The following is a 24,718-nucleotide window of genomic DNA, read 5'->3' as shown; positions in this document are numbered from 1 at the left end:
AATGACAAAACCCATAATGGTTGATTTGACAGAACACATTTTAAATGAGAAACTGTAAAAAAGAGAAGCTAAACAACCAAAAACAATAAGCAACAACATGCAAAATGAATGCAATGTTTAAGGATTTAAATGTGCTTGTGAGAAAAAACAGATTATGTTATTTGCACACACACAGATGTGACTGCTCTGGGAAAAAAAGCATAAAAAACGAAAGACGCATGCTAATGACTGAAAATAAAACGCTTAAAGGAGTGATGAATGAAATACAATGTGAAGATCAGAAAAGAGGAGGTTGCGGTACTTGCCCTTGTTTCCTGTGGTGGAAATCCAACCAATAAGATAATAAAGAGAAAGACAAAGTTACAACATCTTTCATACTCTGAGAAGATGTCCAACATTGTAAAGCATACTCTGAAAACAGCACTTCACATAAAACATGCTTATGGAGATGATGGCAGTTTTAGACTCAACCAAAGCCTGGACACACAACAAAGGCTGTGTTTGAGATTACAAACGCGAAGAAATGGACGCAGACAGTCCTTCCATTCAACACTTTTCGTAAGAAAGTTACGAGGCGAGTGGGTAGAGAGTTTGGCAGGAATGGTAAAATAATTCTGACGCTTGATGAAAACCTCAAATGACATGATGGTCGAACAAATTGACATGCAGTATTCACAATCAGCAAAAAAGGTCAGCCAGTGTTTGGTGAAGTCACATTTTTGTGGATCGCACATGAGTCATTAATATGAACCAGCAGATCGTTCCACACACTAAAACAGAACCAGACCGTCTAAGTTTACTAGAGAAATTACTATGCCTGGAAACTGCACTTTTACCAAGACAAACAATAGATTCAACTTTTTAAGGTCTAAATAAAAAAAACTCAAATTATTCAGATGCATCTAACTAACTACACCTTAATACATTGTGGAACGATGGCCTGCTGTGAGTAACATGGTGTTCTTGGTTGATGTTTGAGGCAATTACTTCGAAAGTTAGTAAAATCTATTATGAAGATCACTGCAGGGCAAACAGAAACCCAATAGCGTTAAAACCAATTTAGATACTTTTATTAAAGCCACAAGATGCCACACATGAATTCAATGTGGTTAATGTGGATAATCTGTGCTTATTTTGAATATGGCTTGTTGGACTTGATTCATTCACTAAAGTTCACCAAATCTGAGGCAAACAAACTTGAAAAAGCCAATCAAGATTGGGTATTATTAGCAGAGTTTAATCAGGGTTGAATCTAAACTCTGTAGTTGTATCCAAAATCACCCCATATACGCTTAAATAGTGCACAATTTGAAGGAGCAGCCAGTTGTAGTGGTGTCAAAAACCATAGTGGAAATTCTAAAGTGCACTCAACCAATCAACCGAGGCTCATTGCGGATAAATACCCAGGTCTGCATTTTTGGGGACAGTGAAATATGTAACCGCAGGTACGTTAGTAAGTTTTTAAATATCTCAAATTTTTCTTGCGTGTCCTTTTCTCGCATAAGTCCACCAGAGGGTGCAATATACACTTCAGCCAGCCAGGCCAGCTTGCTGTGGACTGACTGACTGACCCACCCCCTTCCCATACCTGCCAATGCTCCCGTTTTTCCGGAAAGTCTCCCGTATTTCAGACCCATCCCCAGTATTCACTTTGCACGCACCCAACCCCCTCCATCCCAGCTCTCCTGGTCTCCCGGATTTTATGAACTAAATTTTGGCAGGTATGCCCCTTCCCTAAACCCAACCGATAGTTTTTAAAAGCAATCTAAAAAAAAGAAAAGCTGTCACGGCCACATGATTTGGCCACTTTTGGAGCCCGTTGTTTATTTATTTTATCCTATTTTTGGCTTTTGTTTTACCTAGTTTCTGTAACAGTTCTTTGACAGTCTCAGACCCCATTGTCATGGTCAACTCCACTTTGCGTCCCAAGTCCATTGGTGTATGCGGCAAACTACCGGACAAACTGGTTACACCAGAAAAGCCATCCACACAGAGGTAAGCAGGTAACGCTAAAGGAACAGAAGCGATTAGCGGCATCATACCACCCCATAGCACTCATTTTACAGAAGAAATGGAGCCAAACGTTACTCCGGGTACATAATTTGCAGTCTCCAAAACAGGGGTTAGTATCCACAATGAGCCTGTGTTGCAATCAATCCCATAATGCACCGTAATAATGTGTGTACACTCTAATACCCATAATGCACTGTGAGAGTCTGATTGCCACACATGACCACAACATGGCATCCAGAGCACATGTTGGTTTAAATTGCTAAATAGTCTATTATTTAATTGTCCCAGTGCACTAAGTGCTCGATTTCACTTATACGTTTTCATTCCATTTTATATACTACATAAGTGGACTGATGTAGGGAATAGAGAATTAGGGTATATGGTGTGAGTTCAGATACAGCACATGTGACATTGGACCTCTTGAGTAAAATTCGATGAACAATGCTCTTTCAAGAGATGCCCTATAAAGCTTTTAAAGGTGGCAGTCTGACTGAAGATCTTCACATGGCAAAATAATGCAAAACTATTTCAACACCAATATTCAAGCCATATTAGAGATCAGAATATCATAAACAATTGGCAATAGGCTCGTTTGACCCAAGAATGCGAAATTAAAACATTTTAAAATTCCAAAATGTATTTAAAAATAAATTACCAATATACATAAATGCTATTACCGAATATACTCCACATCCCTACAGTGTACAGTTGCTCATTAGCTCTGCAAAAGCACAGCTTCTGCTCAGAAAAAGCACAGCTTCTGCTCAGAAAAACAAGAACAGGCTACGTCCAATGATGACTGTGAGCCCGTAATAGTCTGTATGTCTGTGCATGTCAAATCGGGGTGGTATTATGCCCTTGTTTGCGTTCAAATGTGTGTTTGAAGCTTCTGTCAAAGTGTCAATGAGTTAATGGCTCCACATCTGTTCAGAGTTTGCCATCAAAACACAATTAGGATGTTGGATTCTTCTCTTCTCAAACGAGTCTGCTCTCCAACACATGTGAGGCTAATCATGTCGAGACATCCAGAACTTGTAATTTCTACGATCTACCAGGTCCAAGTGGCCGAGTCCATCATCACAGGTTTCAGTTACGACCAGCCATAAGGACACGTCCCTCGAGAGAGCTCTGCGTTCACCTGTTCTTCTCATTACTTTTTCTACACGGCTCCCAAAAGCCACACTTCTCTCGTTCTGCATGTCTGAAGTTTACATTCGGCTTTCGGCTTTGGTCATACAAGCCCTGTGGAGCTTCTAAGGTATCCAGGAGCACTCTGAAGACCACCGCAAAGACCTGACCCCTGTACCGCTGCCTCTTTCCCCTCTCTCAATAACCATATGGACCTGACTCTTTACGAGCCCGTAAACCTACGCCAGGATCCTTTACGACAAGAAATTGAGAGAGAGAGGGGGGGGATAAGAAGAGGAAGAGAGTGAGAGACGCCGCATGCTCACACATTTCTGCGGTAGCACACTTCAGGATACAGAAATATCATTCTTAGCACATTAACACACACCCAAACACCCTCGCACATCATAAATTAGATGCACAATTATAACTGGCGTACAAAACACCAAATTGGCAAAGGTTCCTGCTTCAAGTAGCTGAGTGTTACTGCTTACAAGCCACAGCATGACCTCTTGTGGCCCCATTTCGGTCTTCAAAACCTGCTTTGCTCAATGTTTCACCAGCTAAAATTTCCTTTGTTGGCTCCCCAGCTTGGAATGACTAAAGTTGAAGCTATGCGATCTTACAAGGCACTGTTATGCTAAAATAATTACACTGATGAGCAGTAAGAAGGGGAAAAGCTTCTGGCTCGGAGCTCTGCATTCTAGTGTGATCCTTGTGGATGGCCTCTGTGCAAGAATAAAACTCATAATTCATTGCACAATCCTTCGTGCTGCAGACCTAAAGGACGAACCAAATCATGCAGCTTGTCGAGGATAGGTGTTGCTTTTGTTTTTCAAAAATAATTTTCATTGCGAGTATCACCAGATGTGGTTTGCTGTGTCATTTTCTTCAAGATTTGACATGGATGTGCATTCAGAGATGTTCTTGTTATTTGAGTCTCTCCTTTTTATCAGATCAAACCAGTTTGGCCATTTTGCTCTAACACTAAATTCCCCCCATTTCTCTCCCCCAAATTATTTCAAACAAGTAACTTTGAAAACCTAATCCTCTAAAGGATTGTTATGCTGTGTTCACACCAGATGCGGAACGCGCGGATAAATCGCGGTATTTGCGTGTAAAAAAAAAAAAATTGAGTTTACTCGCTTCATTCGCGCGTCAAACCCCGCTTCACTCGCGAGTCAAATTCACATCAGAACAGACGCGGATTCGCGTGATGGGCAGGGCTTCTGTCTGCCCGAAGACTCTAGCTTCGTAGCTAAATGGCTAACATAGATTTAATGAAGAAAATAACAGTGTTTATGTGCTTTATGAAGACTGAAAAACAGCGTCGATACGTTTAGGGTCGTGTCTGAGTCTACTACATTCTTTCAGAGGTGCATCCAGCTCTGTGAGCTCATAAACTCATAAACCTGGATGACGGAGGCTTTCAGCAGTGTTTCTGACTGAGCCAAGCCGAGTTTTCATGAACTGTTGTCGGTGAAGGCTGGAGGATTTCCCTCGGAACACCGACAGCAGGTTCTACGTCACAGTCACGCCCCCACAAGAGCAAGCTTCTGATTGGTTAATGCGGCGCGAATGTACGCTGAAGTTCAGATTTTCGAAATCAAGAGATTCGCGCGAAACGTTCATTAAGCACGTCAAACGCGCAAAACGCTCAATTCGTCCCTGTCATTCGCGCAATTTGCGTCATTCGCGCCACGCCATTCGCGCATATCGCGCCGCAGGATGTCTTATCGTGCGTTTGCATTGACTTAACATGTAAATCACTCACGCTTGACGTGCGTGCCGCGTCTGGTGTGAACGAAGCATTAGACTGTGGTAATCTATGGTAAAAACTGGAGCTTGGAACATTCCAAAGAACACTGTAATTTGAACAGCATCTGTGATTTGAATGGCATCCTTATCACAAGGTTTAAATCAGGGGTGTCCAAAACTCAGTCCTTGAGGGCCAGTGTCCTGCATAGTTTTGCTCCAACTTCCTTCAACACACCTGTTTGGAAGCTTCTAGTATACCTAAAAAGAGCTTGATTAGCTGTTTCAGGTGTGTTTAATTAGGGTTGAAACTAAAATATGCAGAACACCGACCCTCCAGGACCAAGTTTGGACACCCCTGGTTTAAATAATCTTGGATCTGGCCCATATCCAGAGCATATAGCGTGCAGTACATTTGCCGTAGCAATCAAATCAGCGCAACCCTGATTCCTGCAAGGCCCCAGTGACAGGTAAATCTTTGCATTGATCCCATCGGCTAGTCCGAACACCTGCCATGTGACCTATTTGGACCTGCACCTTTTCCATGATGGATGTTCATCGTTCTCTAGCCTCCTATGTACAGACTGCAGCTCTGGCTTTTACTTTTGAACTGCTTGTCCCAGCTAAGCCTGGTTTCTCCCAAGGTTTGTTCTCCATTTCCTTCAATCCATGGAGTTTTGGTTCCTTGCTACTCCAATACTTTAATTCGAATACGAATAAGACATTACTCTGATCAAGAGCCTAGCATGTAATCAGAGATTTTCGATGACCTTAATGCAGCTAAAGTAATAATCATAGTAAACATTAATCAAATTATTTGCATTATTGAAGTGCAGTACAGAAATGTAAACACCTTAATCAACCTATTACCTAGGACTTTTCGTCACATATCGCGACAGGATAGTCCATACACACATGGCGGTTTGACACTTTATTCTTTGCACCCACCAAGTCAGTTCAGGATCACAGACACCTGCATTTTCAAAGGCTCAAGTGCAAGCACAGTGAACTCCGGGGAGATCATTTGAACCGCCATCATTGAATAAAACTTAACAAATGTTGTCTGGGAAATGCAAAGGGTTTCTTTTCATTTATTGTGCTTTATCAAACAACCCTCTTCTCTCATTCCTTACTTCAGACTCTCATCCAGCACCTCACAGTTTGCTGTAAAAATGCTTGGTTCCACACAATTTCTTGTTGTCCCAACACAAAGTAAAATTAACTGTTTAGTAGGTTGAACATGAAAAAAAATGCAACATTGGATAACGTGGTGATGTAATGATAATTGATTTATGTATTATAATGCATATTGGGAACATGAAAAGCACATTCAAAAAACTCATATAAGCACAAATTTAGGTAAATTATTAGATTACTGATGTCCATGACACTGTTTCTTCTGGCTTGCTTGGGGTGGGTGGAGCTGCTGGTGACTCTACTTTACTTCAACAGTCAGATTTGTATTAAACTGAACCACTACTTTCCCACTTATGACTTCTAGAGGTATCTATAATCCTGGACCAGGCCATCTCCTGAGCAAACGATGTGGCGATCATGGACAAGTGGAGAGCATGAGACAGATTCCTGAAAGATCCAAGTGCCAGATGAGTCTTTACGTTGATCGCATGGGCCAGTGTGAACACCCGCCAGTGACCTACTCACAACTGAAACTTCTCCACGATGGATGCCCTGCATTTTCTAGCCACCAGCGCCTATACTGAAGCTCTGCAAAAGAAGCTTGGCCTGAGGAGAAATGGTCATGCCCAACTGAGCCTGGTTTGTCTCAAGGTTTTTTATTTCAGTTTCGTCAATTGGTGAAGTTTTGTTCCTCACCACTGTCTTGCTTTGTTTGGGATTTGTGGAGCTGCGCAACGATGAATTTGCTCTTCAGTGTTTGCACTTTCTGCAGTAAGAATTAAACCACACCGAACTGAACTAAACTGAACTTCAACTCTGAAAACTGAAATGACACAGTTTCGATTTACTAGAACTTCCATGTTAAGCTGCTTTGACACAATCTATGTTATTTAGCAATAAAGATGAATTAAATTGAAAAGAATATTAGCGTGCTAAAATCCCAGTATATCAGCAGTTTCTGAAACATTCAGAGCAGCCCGTCTGGCAGCAATAACTATGCCATGTCACTTTTCTTCCTCATTCTAATGCTCGGTTTGATTTTCAACAGACTGTCTTGATCACATTTACATGTTGTATTTCCATGGCTTATAAATCAATTCTAGTATGGAATCTGTTACTTTGACATCAGCCCTCAATGTTTTCAAGGTTTTTCTTTTTTACATCTCCAACTGAGCGTGCATGTTTAGACAAGCACCAAACACTGTCAGCAATTAAACGACTGATGTTTCACAGACCAAGCATAAATAAATATGACACTCAAACAAACAGATGAGTTAAGCTTTGAAAACTAATCTACAATCATGCATAAAAAAAAATGTAAATAGTGTCAATAAAAATGGCTACAACTACGGCGGCAGACAGTAGGGGAACTTCAAAAAAAGATAGAAAGATAGTACTTGCCCCATTGTGCTGTTTCATTCAAAGATGGAAAGCAGGAAAGGACAGATCACAGACAGATTTGCAAAAAAAAGAGATTATTAGTATTGCACATGTGGATTTCATTCATTCATTCGTTTTCCTTCAGCTCAGTCTCCAATTTATCAGGGATCGCCACAGTGGAATGAACCACCAACTATTCTGGCATTTGCTTTCCAGCTGCAACCCAGAACTAAAGCCAATTTAGTTCATCAAATGCACTTATAGAATATGTCTTTAGACTGTGGGGCAAACTGGAGCAACCTAAGGAAACCAACGTGAACACAGAGAGAACATGCAAACTCCACACAAAATGCCAACTGACTCAGCTGGGACTTGAGTTGTTATGATATTGAAATTTAGTTATTTTAACATTATTAAATGTTCATTTCCCTTTAACATTTGAGCACTGTTGAGCACGTTCTTAAACGCCATTTGCCATTGTCTTCATTTGCTAAACAGAAATGACTGTGATTGGCCGTGAAGGTCATCAGTTCACCGAACTCACCGCTGTTGATTGAGTGTAAACCAAGCGGCAACATACCGCTCTCCCTCGTGAAGCTAAAACTAAAGTGACTGAAATTGCAATTCATCGAAATTCCACTAGGCCTGGCTCCATTATACAGCACACTTCTACTGACCCTGTTGTTAAAATGGCCAATTTTACAGCAGAAAAAAAAGGTGTTTACTGCCTGATACAATAAATCATTTTGGTGTATATACTTAATGTTACACTTCATCACAACTGTGAGGGGGTGAATTTTTTTCATAACTCATCCGTTTTGTTTATATTAAGTTTTATTAAGTCTGCATAATTAAGGGCGTGGCCACTTGAGTGAGATCTAGGTCTCGCTGGTCAATGTCACATTACCTCAGCTGATTCTAGCTGATTATTCACTGAGCTCGGCATATACATCGTAATTTTGTTTTGTTTTATGTGGCTTTACACAGTCAACTGCCTTTTGGATTTATTTCCTACAATTATCAGATACTAGGACATACTGCGCACCTAATTGTGCACAAACCATTTAAGTGGCCTCCCTTTCCCAGGTGAGTGAAATTTTATATACCATAGCTATAAATTAATTTAATTTAAGATAATTAATAATTTTTAATTTTGTTAAGTAATGTAATGCACTCCAGAATCTGACAGATTGATTAGCTGTAGGCTATAAAACAGTCATCTGAAATATTGTCATACAGTTTTATGCCTAGATTTCATAAATAGCCTTGCATTTACTAACACAGACTATATTTGAAGTATTTAGAAGTAATTCGCAATATGTAAAAATATCAGGTTTTCTTCCTGTAAAAAAACGTCATAAGAACAATGCTTATGGGCTCAATGTACAACAAACGAGTAGCAGGTAATGAAGTATTAAGAGTTTCTCCCAAAGAAAAGTCTGTCTAAACAAAATGCTAGCTCCGTTCAGGCTTTGCCTCTCTGCCTTTTTTGGAAACCTCCGGTTGGCACAATGACGCGCAAACAAAATGGCGACGGTTTGCCAAGCCTACTTGTAGCTTTATTAGTGTTCTTCAGAAATCTATGTTACATGATGTCACAGATACCACGTCCATATCTTTTACAGTCTATGGTGTAAACACAGTTACATGGACGCTGAAGTGTTTAAAGATCAGCTTATCTGTTTATAAGCTGACATAAGAGCGATCCGCTGATGAATCAACTGATCTTTGGTGTCCTTATATCTGTTTTTACACTCAATCAACAGCGGTGAGTTTGATGATCTGATGATCCTCACAGCTAATCACAGTCATTTCTGTTAAAATGTTAGCGTGAAATTGACATGTTAAAAATTTCAGCACCGATTGGTATCGAATTCCAGTATCGTGACACACTAGCTCTTGAACCAGCAACCTTCTTGCTGTGAGGTGACTGTGCCACCACACATGGATTTACATACTATAATAGATTATAGTACTAATTATTTTAGAATAGTTGCAAAACAATGAAAATTGTAGTCATTATTTACTGACGTTTTCTCACTCAGCACAGTGTTGATCAACATCTTTGTTTTCCAAAACCAGACTGGTCAGAGGTGCGTGTTCGAAAACCATCATTAGCCAACTAAGTTCGCAAGTTCTGTCGTAACAAACATAGTTTGTTGATTTGGTGTTTCCCAAATCCATCGTTCCAACAAACATTTATAAACTGCGCCTCAATCGTGTCACTTGCAACTACACCCCTAGAGCTGTATTTAGAAGAATAGTTCCTGGCTGTGCTCTATTGCCCCTATGCCCTATTCATTTAGAACGTTCCAACATTTAAACTTGGTATGATTAAAAAAAAAAACATTAAGGTCATCTCTCTAAGGTGTAATTTGCTCTCAAATTATAAATATGTGCCATTTACATATATAATTTAGGTAATATGAAAACAAATGCATGATTTACTAAAACTAATATTGGATTTTTTTAAGCATGTATGCAAGTAAAACAATACAATTTGCACAAAAAATTATGAAGTTTTACTCTAAAGAAGTTGTTGCTCCACCCCATTTAGAGTGTCATTTGCGTGGTTCAAACGATGGATCTGCGACAAAGCAGCTACGGTTTTGGGAAACACCCATCACTATATTGTTCTGTTCCTAAACGATGTTTTCGAATCAACATAACTGAATCACATAACTGTATTAGCCTGTTCATCAAGCTTCAAAAGGCATGTACATATCTCAAGAGTCAGAAAGACTACATATAATGATACAGTGATTTTATGGATGAACTTTCAGAGCAACCTAAAAGTTCTCCTTTTATCTTTGATAGAAGTTTTAGACTCGCACAAAAGTCAGTAAATAATGGCAATTTTCATTTCAGAGTCAACCGAATGCTCTGGCTTAAGCACAAGTTAAGCTTTATCGACAGCATCTGTCACTTACCATGGAAAATAAGTTTGACGTATACCTCAGTTTCTAAAAGCAAAGCCCCCCAAAAACAAGGTCGCCCAATATACTTCACTATTGCTAAATCATTTTCTGTGCTAAATTGACAGAATGCCACATGCTATCGATAGAGTTTAACCGGCAGCATTCCTCCAAATGAGCTGTGCGTCTGTGTTTGTGTGTGTGTAGCTCTGGAGCAAAGCAGAACATGTCCAGAGGGGAGGGAGCGTTTGCAGTCTCTCTTCCCAGCCGGGGCCCCTGTGTGCTGGGGAGAGTCAGATCAAACGCCTGGCTACACTGCTCAGGATGGGTGGAGACCAGCTGGACCTCAGTTTAATACAGAGACCGGCGCTGACAATCGAGGTCACACACACACACACACAAATAGGCAGACCTCTCTTGCAAGCTGATGAAAAATATTCGGTCTTAACTATTTCATAAAACAATAGCATTGCATACCGATGTCTTTATCTGATCTTTTAAGTAAATGATAGTGTGTTTGCTCGACATGGGGAGCTGGTGTGTGTGTTCTGGGGGTGAACGAACGGTACTCACACATGACTTGTTTTATAGTGTCCCCCAGGTTTGCTTCGATGTAATGCAGACTGTATTCAGGCAAGACCAAGGCCAGGCTGCAGAACACCCACAAGCACAGAGGAAAGGACAATGTGTTTTATATATATATATATATAATTACGATGACTTCTGGGAGTTATCAAACACTTCGCATGTTGTAGGTATAGCGCTCAAACCTGTAGTCTGTCCCATTAACTGGTGCCCATGTGTACTTCCTGATTCCACGATCAATGTATCTCTGAAATAGTTAAGAGAAAGGTATATATCAATCAAATCAGCAGAAACATAAATGTAATAATTGAAGAGTTCTAGCAAAATTTGCTCACCTCATCTTGAGATTTGACAAGTGTTTCTATTGTTTTCTCACCGCTTGAATTGTTGATCATCATAGTCCGTATCTGAGAAGATCAGAAGAGAAGTTTTAATGTTTATTCACTATACATATATGTGTGTGTGTGTGTGTGTGTGTGTGTGTGTGTGTGTGTGTGTGTATACTAAATACAGTATATATTGTCTTTTATTCACTCACATCCCTTCAAACCAAAATGATAGTTCCCCCAAACATGAAAATTCTGTTAACATTAACTCAACCTTCACATGTTTCTACACCAAAAAACAAACAAACATGCTAACACAGCCCTTTTTGTAAAGTAGGGGCATCCAAACCTGTTCTAGAAATCTTTTCCAAGGATGTTTTTTTTAATCATCTATATCACAGTACCCAAATATTGCTATATTGCTATTGCTATATCTTTCATCCATAAATCGGCCATATTGCCAACATATCACCCATATATAATGCATTTTTCCCACATTTCACCTCACATATAACTCACATATAAACCATATTGCCACATATATCAGCCCTATTGCCAACATATCACCCACATATCATTCTTGTTTACAATATCGCCAACATATCACCCCCATATTGCCCCCGGGACTCCATATATTGCTCACAGATTACCCACATATTTCCCAATATCACCCACCTATTCCCCACATACTGTCCACATATCATTCTTTTTTCCCATATCCCAAACAAATCACTCCCATATTGCCCCAGGACTCCATATATTGTCCACATATTACTCACGTTATCTCTATTACCTACATATTTTCCAATATCACCCACCTATTCCCCACATACTGTCCACATATCATTCCTATTTCCCATTTTGCAAACATATCAATCCCATATTGCCCCCCGGACTTCATATGTTGCCCACATATTGCCCACGTCATCTATATTACCCACATATTCCCCAATATCACCCACCTTTAGCCCACATACCACTGACATATCACCCACATACTGTCCCCATATCATTCTTATTTCCCATATCGCAAACGTATCAATCCCATATTGCCCCCCAGACTTCATATGTTGCCCACGTCATCTATATTACCTACATATTCCCCAATATCACCCACCTTTAGCCCACATACCACTGACATATCACCCACATACTGTCCTCATATCATTCTTATTTCCCATATCGCAAACGTATCAATCCCATATTGCCCCCCAGACTTCATATGTTGCCCACGTCATCTATATTACCTACATATTCCCCAATATCACCCACCTTTAGCCCACATACCACTGACATATCACCCACATACTGTCCTCATATCATTCTTATTTCCCATATCGCAAACGTATCAATCCCATATTGCCCCCCAGACTTCATATGTTGCCCACGTCATCTATATTACCTACATATTCCCCAATATCACCCACCTTTAGCCCACATACCACTGACATATCACCCACATACTGTCCTCATATCATTCTTATTTCCCATATCGCAAACGTATCAATCCCATATTGCCCCCCAGATTTCATATGTTGCCCACGTCATCTATATTACCTACATATTCCCCAATATCACCCACCTTTAGCCCACATACCACTGACATATCACCCACATACTGTCCCCATATCATTCTTATTTCCCATATCGCAAACGTATCAATCCCATATTGCCCCCCAGACTTCATATGTTGCCCACGTCATCTATATTACCTACATATTCCCCAATATCACCCACCTTTAGCCCACATACCACTGACATATCACCCACATACTGTCCTCATATCATTCTTATTTCCCATATCGCAAACATATCAATCCCATATTGCCCCTAGGACTCTATATATTGCCATCGTCATCTATATTACCCACCTATAGCCAACATACCACCAACATATCCCCCATATTGCCCATTTATCAGAATCAGAAAGAACTTTATTGCCAGTTATGTTCGCACATATGAGGAATTTGTTCTCGTGACAGAGCTTCTACAGTGCAACAGAATTACAAAGACATGACAAAATACAGATAATAAATAAATATATATATATATATATATATATATATATATATATATATATATATATATATATAAAAAGCATTAAGTAGTGAATGCAAATATACAACTAAACAAGTGTATGTAGAGCTATATTACTATATATAATGTTATATGTGCAGCTGTTCAATGTGGAATGTAAAATGTGTTGTTAAATAAGTGTATATGTGTATAAAAGTGTATGGCAAGTAGTGATGTTGCACGACACGGAGGCGGACATCATTGTCGGCACCAGGTAGTGATTATATATCATGCATTATCCCACATACCACCAACATATCACCCATAAATCATCAACATCACCCACATATTGCCAATATTGCTCTATAAGCTCAAGAGCTTATCACCCACATATTGTCAAAATATCAGATATTATACACTTATTCTGCTGAATATAAAAGAAGGCATTGGACATATAACCAGGAACACCAATGGTAAGAAAAACAAATACTATGGAAGTCAGTGGTTATCAGTTACTACGATTTTGTGTTCAATAAAAAAAAAGAAGCTCAAACAAGATTGTGACAAGTAAAATTTGACAAATGTTTCCGTTTTATGTGAGCTATCCCTTGTTAAAAAAGGGAAAGAGGCACTAAAGAAAATGCCCAATAAAGTTTTGGGGCAAAAATAATGCAAACTCAGCACTTTTTGTAAAGTAGGGTGTCCAAACCTGTTCTAGAAAGACAATTTTATTCCAAAGAGTTTAGCTTTAAATTAAAATAAATACACATACACTATAAACAAGCTAATCAGACTCAGTAGAAACATCCAGAAAAGCATGTTAGAGCTATTTGGAGTAAACTCTGCAGGACAGTGGTCCTCCTACATTTGTGCACCTTGTTCACCTGTATTCATACATTTCTCCTTGATTAAATAGCAACTTATTCCACACTAATGCACTTTTCGTTTTGTGCAAAAAAATGCTCTGTGTCTTTTGTGGTCAGGCCTTATGTCATCCGCTAACCATCACTATAGTAATAGTATTCTCCACTATCTATGCTAGTATTTATGCATCTCATGAGCAAACAAGTGTTTTCAGTTGGGTTTATATGCAGCAATGTTTTCCTAAAGTTATTCAGACATGTAATACCCTTCACTGTATAAAATGCTGCAGGGTTCCACACGACTCCTTCATGTGCTCCAAAAACAAATTAGGTTAAGGTTTTTTTTTTTTTTTTTTTTTTTTTTTTACAAATTAAAGTAGTTTGAGCATAAAATAATTAAGTTGCCCCCACAAAAAAAAAACTAAAAATTTAAATTAGTAGTTTGAACAATCAGCAAAATGAGTGTATTTGAGTGTATTCTTTATCACAAATTTTCACATATTGTACTGAAACACCTTTCTGGAAGTGTTTACTTGCATGTCTTAAGTGATATATCAGTGCAGTCAAAAAATGTGATCATGCCATTGTGTGTGTGTTTGTGTGTTATGCCATACCTGGACTTTAATATCATTTTCCAGCTCCGCATCCAGAAAATCCAGTGTAACAGGTTCCTGGAATTTGGGGTTCTAAAGAAGAGAACCAAACAATGTTAACATTTCACTCTCTGTAGTTTACTTTCAGCTTTGGGTTGAGGGTTAATGTGCTCCAGGTCTACAATACATCATGGTGAAAGTTTCTGTTGAGCTACAGAAATACACAGTGTTTAAAAAGTTCATTTATGGAGGCATAAATCTGATTAATATGCTCTTCTACAGAGAGAAGGAAAAAAAAAAAATTAAGCTCAATCCTCTTATGGAAAAAAGTCTGTATTTTATTTACATTTAATCTCCTTTGTGTCCCCCTTGCATAAACATTCACATTTTTTGAATAGTTTAGAAATGTAGAGAAATGTGAGCGGAAGCTTGTGTTTCTGAACACTACCATGTGAATACCTCAGACATAAAGCATTACAATATGAATTATACAATTCTAACAATTTCGCAAATAGAATTTATAACATTTTGCTTGTTAAATTATGATTCATGCTTTTTGAGGAGGCAGCATGTATTATGGATATTAAAATCTGGATTGCTCAAAAAAATCCTCCCTCGTTCCAGTTTATGAGGTAATACTTTCTGTTTGCGTAAAGTCCAAGGGAAAAAAAAAAGAAAATTTGCTCTTGGAAGTGGATTATTTTGTTCATGTGTCACATTGCTCAAGCACACATTAACCGCACTGGCACCTATACTGTACATCAAATCTATGGTGTGAGAGATGGTGTGAGGTGGAATGAGGCAGGTGACTCTTACATGCAAAATGAGGAGAACACAGTCAGAGATGAGGATGAGGACGGCAGATGAAGAACAAACATTAGAATTAGCATCAATGAATGACAGAAGAATAAAAAAAAAAGAAAGAAAGAAAGAAAGAAACAAAGAAACAAAGAAAGAAAGAAAGAAAGAAAGAGGGACAGATACATGCAAAGGAAACAATCAAAGGAGCAGGACTGAATATGAAAGCAGGACATAATGAGAGACAGAGAGAACTGAGGTCGACCCTCTCCTCCACTGCGACCCTCAGGAGCCCACAAATCGCCCATGTATTCCCATATATTGCCCAAATCACCTATATTGCCCACATATCAAGCCTATCAACCTATATATGACCCCGAGGACCCCATCTGTTGCCCATAAATCACCCATATTGCCTACATATTGCCACACATTTCACCCATATGCCTTTATATAGTCCACATATCACCCATATTTCCCACAAATATTTCCCACAAAATACCCACATATCACCAAGACTCCACATATTGTCAATACATCACCCATATATTGCCCACATATCACTCATAATGGCCACAAATCACCCACACGTCACCCATATATCGCCCGTACCCACATGTACTATTTCCCCAAATTGCTCGCAGGGCCTTACATATTGCCCACATATCACCTACATTTCAATCATATTACCAATATCACCCATATATCCCCAGAAACCATATCATCCACATAATTGTCCTATATGTTGCCTACATAATCGCCCGCATCCTACATATTGCCCACAGGATATCATTTATTGCACATATATTGCTCGCGTATCAGCCATATTGCCCTAATATTAGACGAATATGACCCATATATCACTCCCACAATTCACCCATATTGCCCACAAATCAGCTACGTACAGTATAAACTCCTATTTAACATATATCGCCCGAAAATCACCCATATTGCCCACACATCACCTACAAATCATTCATGGCAATATGGCCCACATATCCCCAGAAACCACATATCATCCCCAGATTTTGCCAATATATTGCCTACATATCGCCCACATCCTACATATTGCCCAAGGAACCTAACATATTGCCCACATTTCAGCCATAATGCCCAAATATTAGACAAATATCACCCATATATCACCCCCACAATTCACCCATATTGCCCACAAATCAGCCAAGTACAGTATAAACCCTGATTTAACATATATCGCCCAAAAACACCCATATTGCCCACATATAAGCCACTTGTCACCCATATTGCCCAAAAACTGCTTACATATCACCCACACATTACCCATATTACCTATATATTGCCCACAAATCACTCATATTGCCAACATTTCACTCAAATTGGCCACACACAAAGCTTTGTTTTCCAATAGATCACCAACATACCGGCTTCAGGACCTCACACATTGCCCACATAAAACTTACATATGACCCACATTGCCTACATAACACCCATATTGCCTACATATCACACATATTGTTCACTTATTACCTATATATGACCCCGAGGACCCCATGTGTTGCCCATAAATCACCCATATTGCCTACATATTGCCACACATATCACCCATATGTCTATATATAGTCCACATATCACCCATATTTCCCACAAAATACCCACATATTACCAAGACTCCACATATTATCAATACATCACCCATATATTGCTCACATATCACTCATAATGGCCACAAATCACCCACACGTCACCCATATATCGCCCGTACCCACATGTACTATTTCCCCAAATTGCTCGCAGGGCCTTGCATATTGCCCACATATCACCTACATTTCAATCATATTACCAATATCACCCATATATCCCCAGAAACCATATCATCCACATAATTGTCCTATATGTTGCCTACATAATCGCCCGCATCCTACATTTTGCCCACAGGATATCATTTATTGCACATATATTGCTCGCGTATCAGCCATATTGCCCTAATATTAGACGAATATGACCCATATATCACTCCCACAATTCACCCATATTGCCCACAAATCAGCTACGTACAGTATAAACTCCTATTTAACATATATCGCCCGAAAATCACCCATATTGCCCACACATCACCTACAAATCATTCATGGCAATAAGGCCCACATATCCCCAGAAACCACATATCATCCCTAGATTTTGCCAATATATTGCCTACATATCGCCCACATCCTACATATTGCCCACAGAACCTAACATATTGACCACATTTCAGCCATAATGCCCAAATATTAGACAAATATCACCTATATCACCCCACACAATTCACCCATATTGCCCACAAATCAGCCAAGTGCAGTATAAACCCTGATTTAACATATATCGCCCAAAAACACCCATATTGCCCACATATAAGCCACTTGTCACCCATATTGCCCAAAAACTGCTTACATATCACCCACACATTACCCATATTACCTATATATTGCCCACAAATCACTCATATTGCCAACATTTCACTCAAATTGGCCACACACAAAGCTTTGTTTTCCAATAGATCACCAACATACCGGCTCCAGGACCTCACACATTGCCCACATAAAACTTACATATGACCCACATTGCCTACATAACACCCATATTGCCTACATATCACCCATATTGTTCACTTATTACCTATATATGACCCCGAGGACCCCATCTGTTGCCCATAAATCACCCATATTGCCTACATATTGCCACACATATCACCCATATGTCTATATATAGTCCACATATCACCCATATTTCCCACAAAATACCCACATATTACCAAGACTCCACATATTATCAATACATCACCCATATATTTCTCACATATCACTCATAATGGCCACAAATCACCCACACAACACCCATATATCGCCTGTACCCACATGTACTATTTCCCCAAATTGCTCGCAGGGCCTTACATATTGCCCACATATCACCTACATTTCAATCATATTACCAATATCACCCATATATCCCCAGAAACCATATCATCCACATAATTGTCCTATATGTTGCCTACATAATCGCCCGCATCCTACATATTGCCCACAGGATATCATTTATTGCACATATATTGCCCACGTATCAGCCATATTGCCCTAATATTAGACGAATATGACCCATATATCACTCCCACAATTCACCCATATTGCCCACAAATCAGCTACGTACAGTATAAACTCCTATTTAACATATATCGCCCGAAAATCACCCATATTGCCCACACATCACCTACAAATCATTCATGGCAATAAGGCCCACATATCCCCAGAAACCACATATCATCCCTAGATTTTGCCAATATATTGCCTACATATCGCCCACATCCTACATATTGCCCACAGAACCTAACATATTGACCACATTTCAGCCATAATGCCCAAATATTAGACAAATATCACCTATATCACCCCACACAATTCACCCATACTGCCCACAAATCAGCCAAGTACAGTATTAACCCTGATTTAACATATATCGTCCAAAAACACCCATATTGCCCACATATAAGCCACTTGTCACCCATATTGCCCAAAAACTGCTTACATATCACCCACACATTACCCATATTACCTATATATTGCCCACAAATCACTCATATTGACAACATTTCACTTAAATTGGCCACATACAAAGCTTTTTTTTTCCAATAGATCACCAACATACCAGCTCCAGGACCTCACACATTGCCCACATAAAACTCACATATCACCCATTTTGCCTACATATTACCCATATTGTTCACTTTTTACCCAAATACAGTTCACATTTCATATTTCCCATATTGCCCACATATCGACCCCAAGACTCCACATATTACCCATATATCTCCCAAATATTGCTCACATTACCCATAATGCCACAATCCCCTACACTACACTGCCCAGATATCAACCCTATCAATCCATGTATAACCCTGAGGACCCCACCTGTTGCCAATCATCCACATTTCACCCATATTGCTCACATATTACACCATGCCTATATATTGTCCACATATCACCTATAATGGCCACAAATCACCCACACATTACCCATATATCACCATATTGCCCACATCAACCATTTCCCCCAAATTGCTCCCAGGGCCTCACATATTGCTCACACATCACCTTCATATCATTCATATTGCCAAACTCACCCTCATCTCCCTAGATATCACATATCATCCCCAGATTTTGCCTATATATTGCCTACATATGGCCCACATCCTACATATTGCACATTGCCCACATATCAGCCATAATGCCAGTACAGTATAAACCCTGATTTAACATATCTCCCCCCAAAACACCCATATTGCCCACATAAGCCATTTATTACCCAAATTGCCCAAAAATTGCTTACATATCACCCACACATTACCCATATTACCTATATATCACCCACAAATCACCCATATTGCCAACATTTCACTCATACTGGCCACATACAAAGCTTTTTTCCCCACATATTACCAACCTCACGTTGCCCACATATACCGGTAACTCACATATCACCCATATTGCCTACATATCAACCATATTGTTCACTTATCACCCAAATACCGTCCAAATTACCCATATATTGCCCATATTACCCATAATGCCACAAATTACCCACAGTATACTGCCCACATGTCAACCCTTTCAACCCATATATAACCCTGAGGACCCCACCTGTTACCCATCACCCAAATTTTACCCATATTGCCATACACAACACCCCTATGCCTCTATATTGTCCACATATCATCCACATTGCCCACAAAACACCAACATATTACTAAGACTCCACATATTGCCAATACATCACATATATTGCCCACATATCACCCATAATGGCCACAAATCACCCACACATCACCCATATATCACCCACTTGTCACCGTATTGCCCACATCATCGCCAGATTTTCCCTAAACATTACATATCACTCACATCGCCCATATTGCCCAAATATTAGACGAATATCACCCCCAAAATTCACCCATAATGCCGACAAATCAGCTACATACAGTATAAACCCCTATTTAACATATAAAGTATCGCCGAAAAATCAGCCATATTTCTCACATATAAGCCATTTTCACCCATATTGCCCAAATATTGCTCACATATCACCCACACTACCCACATATCGCCCACAAATCATCTATAATTCCAACATATCACTCATGTAGGTCACATACAAAGCTTTTTTCCCCACATATCACCAAAATACCGGCTCCAGGAGTCAGGACCTCACACAACGCCCACATATGACTTACACATCACCCATATTACTCACTTATCACCCAAATACCATCCACATATCCTATTTTCCCATATCGCCCACTTATCACCCACATTTGGCCCCAAGGGCTCCAAATATTGCCCACATATTATTACCCACGTCATCTGTATTACCCTTATATTGCCTGCATATTCTGACATATCACCCACCTATTGCACACATACCGACAACATATTACCCATATATCACCAACATATTGCCAAAATATTGACCACATATCACCCATATTGGTCAAATATCAGTCATTTACTGCCCCACAATTCACCCATATTGCCCACATATCATCCATGTATAAGCCATATTTAACTTATGTCACCCCAAAATCAACCACATTCCTCACATATAATCCACTTATCACCCATATTGCTCAGATATCACCCTCATTGCCCACACATTACCCATATTATCCATATATTGCCTGCATATCATCTGCATTGCACCCATGTTGACAACAATTTACCCATATCGCCCACATATCTGGCATATTTAACATATATCGCCCAAAAATCACCCATATCACGCACATATAAGCCACATATCACCCACATTGGCCTTACATCACCTATATTATTGCCCATATATTATGCATGTCATCTATATACACACATATTTCCCCAAATCACCCATCTATTGCTCACATACCACCAACATATCACCCATATATCATTATTGTATCAACCAATATCACCACGTACTGCATTATATTGGTCCATATCACCCACATATTGTCCACATATCAGATATCGCTCAGATCATAACAGCTCATGCACACAGCTACTGACCGCAAGCCCTGAGAATATCTGGCACCAGTCTAAAAATAACCATTTGGTTCATTTTTATTCATTACGGGCATATTATTAAAACTGTATTATCATAATATTGGACTATTGACAATATTATATTTTTATTTTATTTTAAGTTGGCTAAGCATGCAATGACGTTCTGACACAAACAAATATACATTGAATTCAATCACAGCTGTATAATTATTGTTTTGTACAGCACAAGCACTTGATAACATATCTTGATTACCGTTGCAATGACATTCAAGGATTTACATGCAAATTCTTCCTCTTTATTCTATGCTAACAAAAGAATGACTATAAAAAGCTGTCAAAGTATCGTACAAATAATAATATTTGGCCAGTCCAAACATCTTTCATGCAGAATATAGACCAGCAGCAGTAATTTTATAAACAGGAAAGAAAGATTTATACATGTTTTTGAGGCCCACCCAAATACTCCTCGCCCTCAAATACCCAGCCACTGATCAAAATAACCAATATGTGACAAAAAAAAATCATAAAATACAAATAATCTAACAAATAACGAGAACTGTAGATGAATAGAGGAAACATATCATAATACCTTCCTATTTGCTTGTTTACATTATGAATTAGAAACATTTCTGTATTGCATTTTTTTTTTCTAAAATGTCATTTTTAATATACAAATGAGGAATTATTTTATTATGCACAAATTAGCATACATTTTTAACACAAAAATTGAACACTGGGTGATCCCTAATTAATATGATTTTACCGTTTTCAGAGTGCTGCTCCAGTGCAGCTCTTAGGAGCCCACAATTCACCCACATATTGCCTTCATATTAACAACATATCATATTGACCATATGTCACCCACGTTGCCCACATCCCCAAATCACCTATACTTCCCACATATTAACCCTATCAACCCATAAATGACCCCAAGGACCCCACCAATTGCCCTTAAATCACCCACGTCACCCATATTGCCACACATATAACCCATATGCCAATATACTGTCCACATATCACCCATATATAAACCATATATTGCCAACATATCACCCATAATGCCCACATATTACCCACATAGCATCCCTATCAACACATATATGACCCCAAAGACCCCACCTGTTGCCCATAAATCATCCACGTCACGCATATAGCCCATATATCATCAAAAATAACACCCATACGCCAATATTTAGTCCACATATCACCTATGAAACAGCTACAAATCAACCACATATTACCAAGACTCCGCATATCACCCATATATAAATCATATATTGCCCACATATCACCTAAATGCTCATATATCACCCATATTACCCACATATAATGTCAACCCATATATGACCCCAAGCATCCCACATGTTGCCCATAAATCACCCACGTCATGCATTTAACCCACCTATTGCCACACAGATCACTTATATGCCCATATATCCAAACTCCACATATATATCAACCATATATTGCCCACATATCACCCATAATGCCCACAAATCAGAGACATATTACCCATAATGCCGACAAATCACAGACATATCAACCATAATGCCCACAAATCACAGACATAACACCCATATTCCCCACAAATCACAGACATATGACCCATATTGGCCACATATCAAACCTATCAACCCATATATGACACTGAGGACCTCTATTGCTCATAAATCTTACGCATATAGCCCATATATTGCCACGCACATTACCCATATGCAAGTATGTCCCCCGCATATCATCCAAATTGCTCATAAAACACCCTCAAATCACCCATATACCACTCACATATACCCATATTGCCCAGATTACACATTTCCCCCAAATTACTCATTTAATGCCCCCAGAATCTCAAATTGTACCCACATATCACCAATATTGCCCACATATCACTTACATATTGCATGGATATCACTTATATTGCCCACATATCACCTACATATTACCCATATATCACTCATATTGTCCATAATGCTCGCATATCCTTTACATAGAAACCCCATGCCAGCCACAGGACCCCACATATTGCCTAAATATTAGACAAATCACCCATATTGCCCAATATTACCTACATATCACCCATGTATCACTCATGTTGCCCACATATCACCCATATATTACTCATATTGTCCATATTGCTCGTATTTCCCCAACATAGAAACCCTATTTCACCCTCAGGACCCCACATATTTCCTATTTACTACATATTTCCAGAGATGGGAAGTAACAAAGTACAAATACTTTGTTACTGTACTCAAGTAGATTTTTCTGATATCAGTACTTTACTCCATTTATTTTTCTGACTTTATTATTTTTTTTTTACATTTTTACACAAATATCTGTACTTTTAAATCAGGCTTGTTACTTTCGTTTTGTGGCGCGATCTATATTATTTCTTGTCAATCCATTCTTTGTAATTGTACGGCTTTTTCAACCTCTGATTCCGCACTGTAAGTAGGCTCGTTTATTAAGCTTACCATAATGGCTAACGTGGATGAGACAGAGGGGGTCCTCGGTTATTGCCATGTTTATACCGGGTAACAAGTTGCATTTTGGTGGACCGGATCACAGGTTAAAACAAGAGACACATTTCTGTTCAAATCTGGTATTTAACTTCTAACTTCTGACCATGTTGTACTGTACTTCTCTGATCTCTACTACTGGGGGGTTGGGTTCAAATTTCCTAGTACAGAATTTATACTGTTTTATAGTTTTAACATCTATATTATATACACCATAGACTGTACTCTTCATTTTAATTTGTTGGATTGTTGTTAGATAAATATAATAGAACATAAAAACTATTTATACTGGGTCATTTATGAATAAAAATATAATGCAAAGGGTAAGGCAATTATCATGTGGTAAAAAGAAAAAAGATGGTGCAAAACCGCCTTAATAACTTTATCTGTTTAATAAGATATACACAATACTCTGAAAACACAAACAAATCATATGAGCTGCATGATTGTTGCTATTTGAAGAAAATAAAGCAGCTTTAGCAAAATGCAAAAAAAAATTAGTCAAATAGATTCAGTTTTTATTTTATCAAAAGAAAAAAATATATATATATATATATTGGACAAAATAAGTATTAAATTTAAGACATTTATTAGTAATAAATACAGTATATAGGCTGAAGAATTACGTCTTAGAATAAATAAATGA

General features: G+C 38.8%; 1 protein-coding gene across 7 annotated transcripts in view; it reads right to left on the bottom strand.

Moving 5' to 3' along the window:
• Nucleotides 1-24,718, bottom strand: part of cacna2d1 (calcium voltage-gated channel auxiliary subunit alpha2delta 1) — a 229,478-nt gene that overhangs the window by 49,105 nt on the left and 155,655 nt on the right. For 4 of the 7 annotated variants that reach the window (XM_087292987.1, XM_087292985.1, XM_087292988.1 and 1 more), the window contains exons 20-23: nucleotides 14,733-14,804; nucleotides 11,249-11,320; nucleotides 11,099-11,160; nucleotides 10,902-10,978 (exon numbers count right to left, since the gene is read on the bottom strand). In XM_087292987.1, coding sequence (XP_087149113.1) covers nucleotides 10,902-10,978; nucleotides 11,099-11,160; nucleotides 11,249-11,320; nucleotides 14,733-14,804 — 283 coding nt within the window. Of the gene's footprint in view, nucleotides 1-5,957; nucleotides 7,444-10,901; nucleotides 10,979-11,098; nucleotides 11,161-11,248; nucleotides 11,321-14,732; nucleotides 14,805-24,718 lie in introns of those variants that run through there. The other 3 variants (XM_087292989.1, XM_087292990.1, XM_087292984.1) reach the window with 3 other exon arrangements.

The sequence above is a fragment of the Danio rerio genome, chromosome 18 (genome assembly GCF_052040795.2).
Source record: "Danio rerio strain M-AB ecotype USA chromosome 18, GRCz13ab, whole genome shotgun sequence".
Taxonomy (NCBI): Eukaryota; Metazoa; Chordata; class Actinopteri; order Cypriniformes; family Danionidae; genus Danio; species Danio rerio.
Note: the sequence above shows the minus strand (reverse complement) of the source record. Positions and strands in the feature narration are given on the sequence as shown.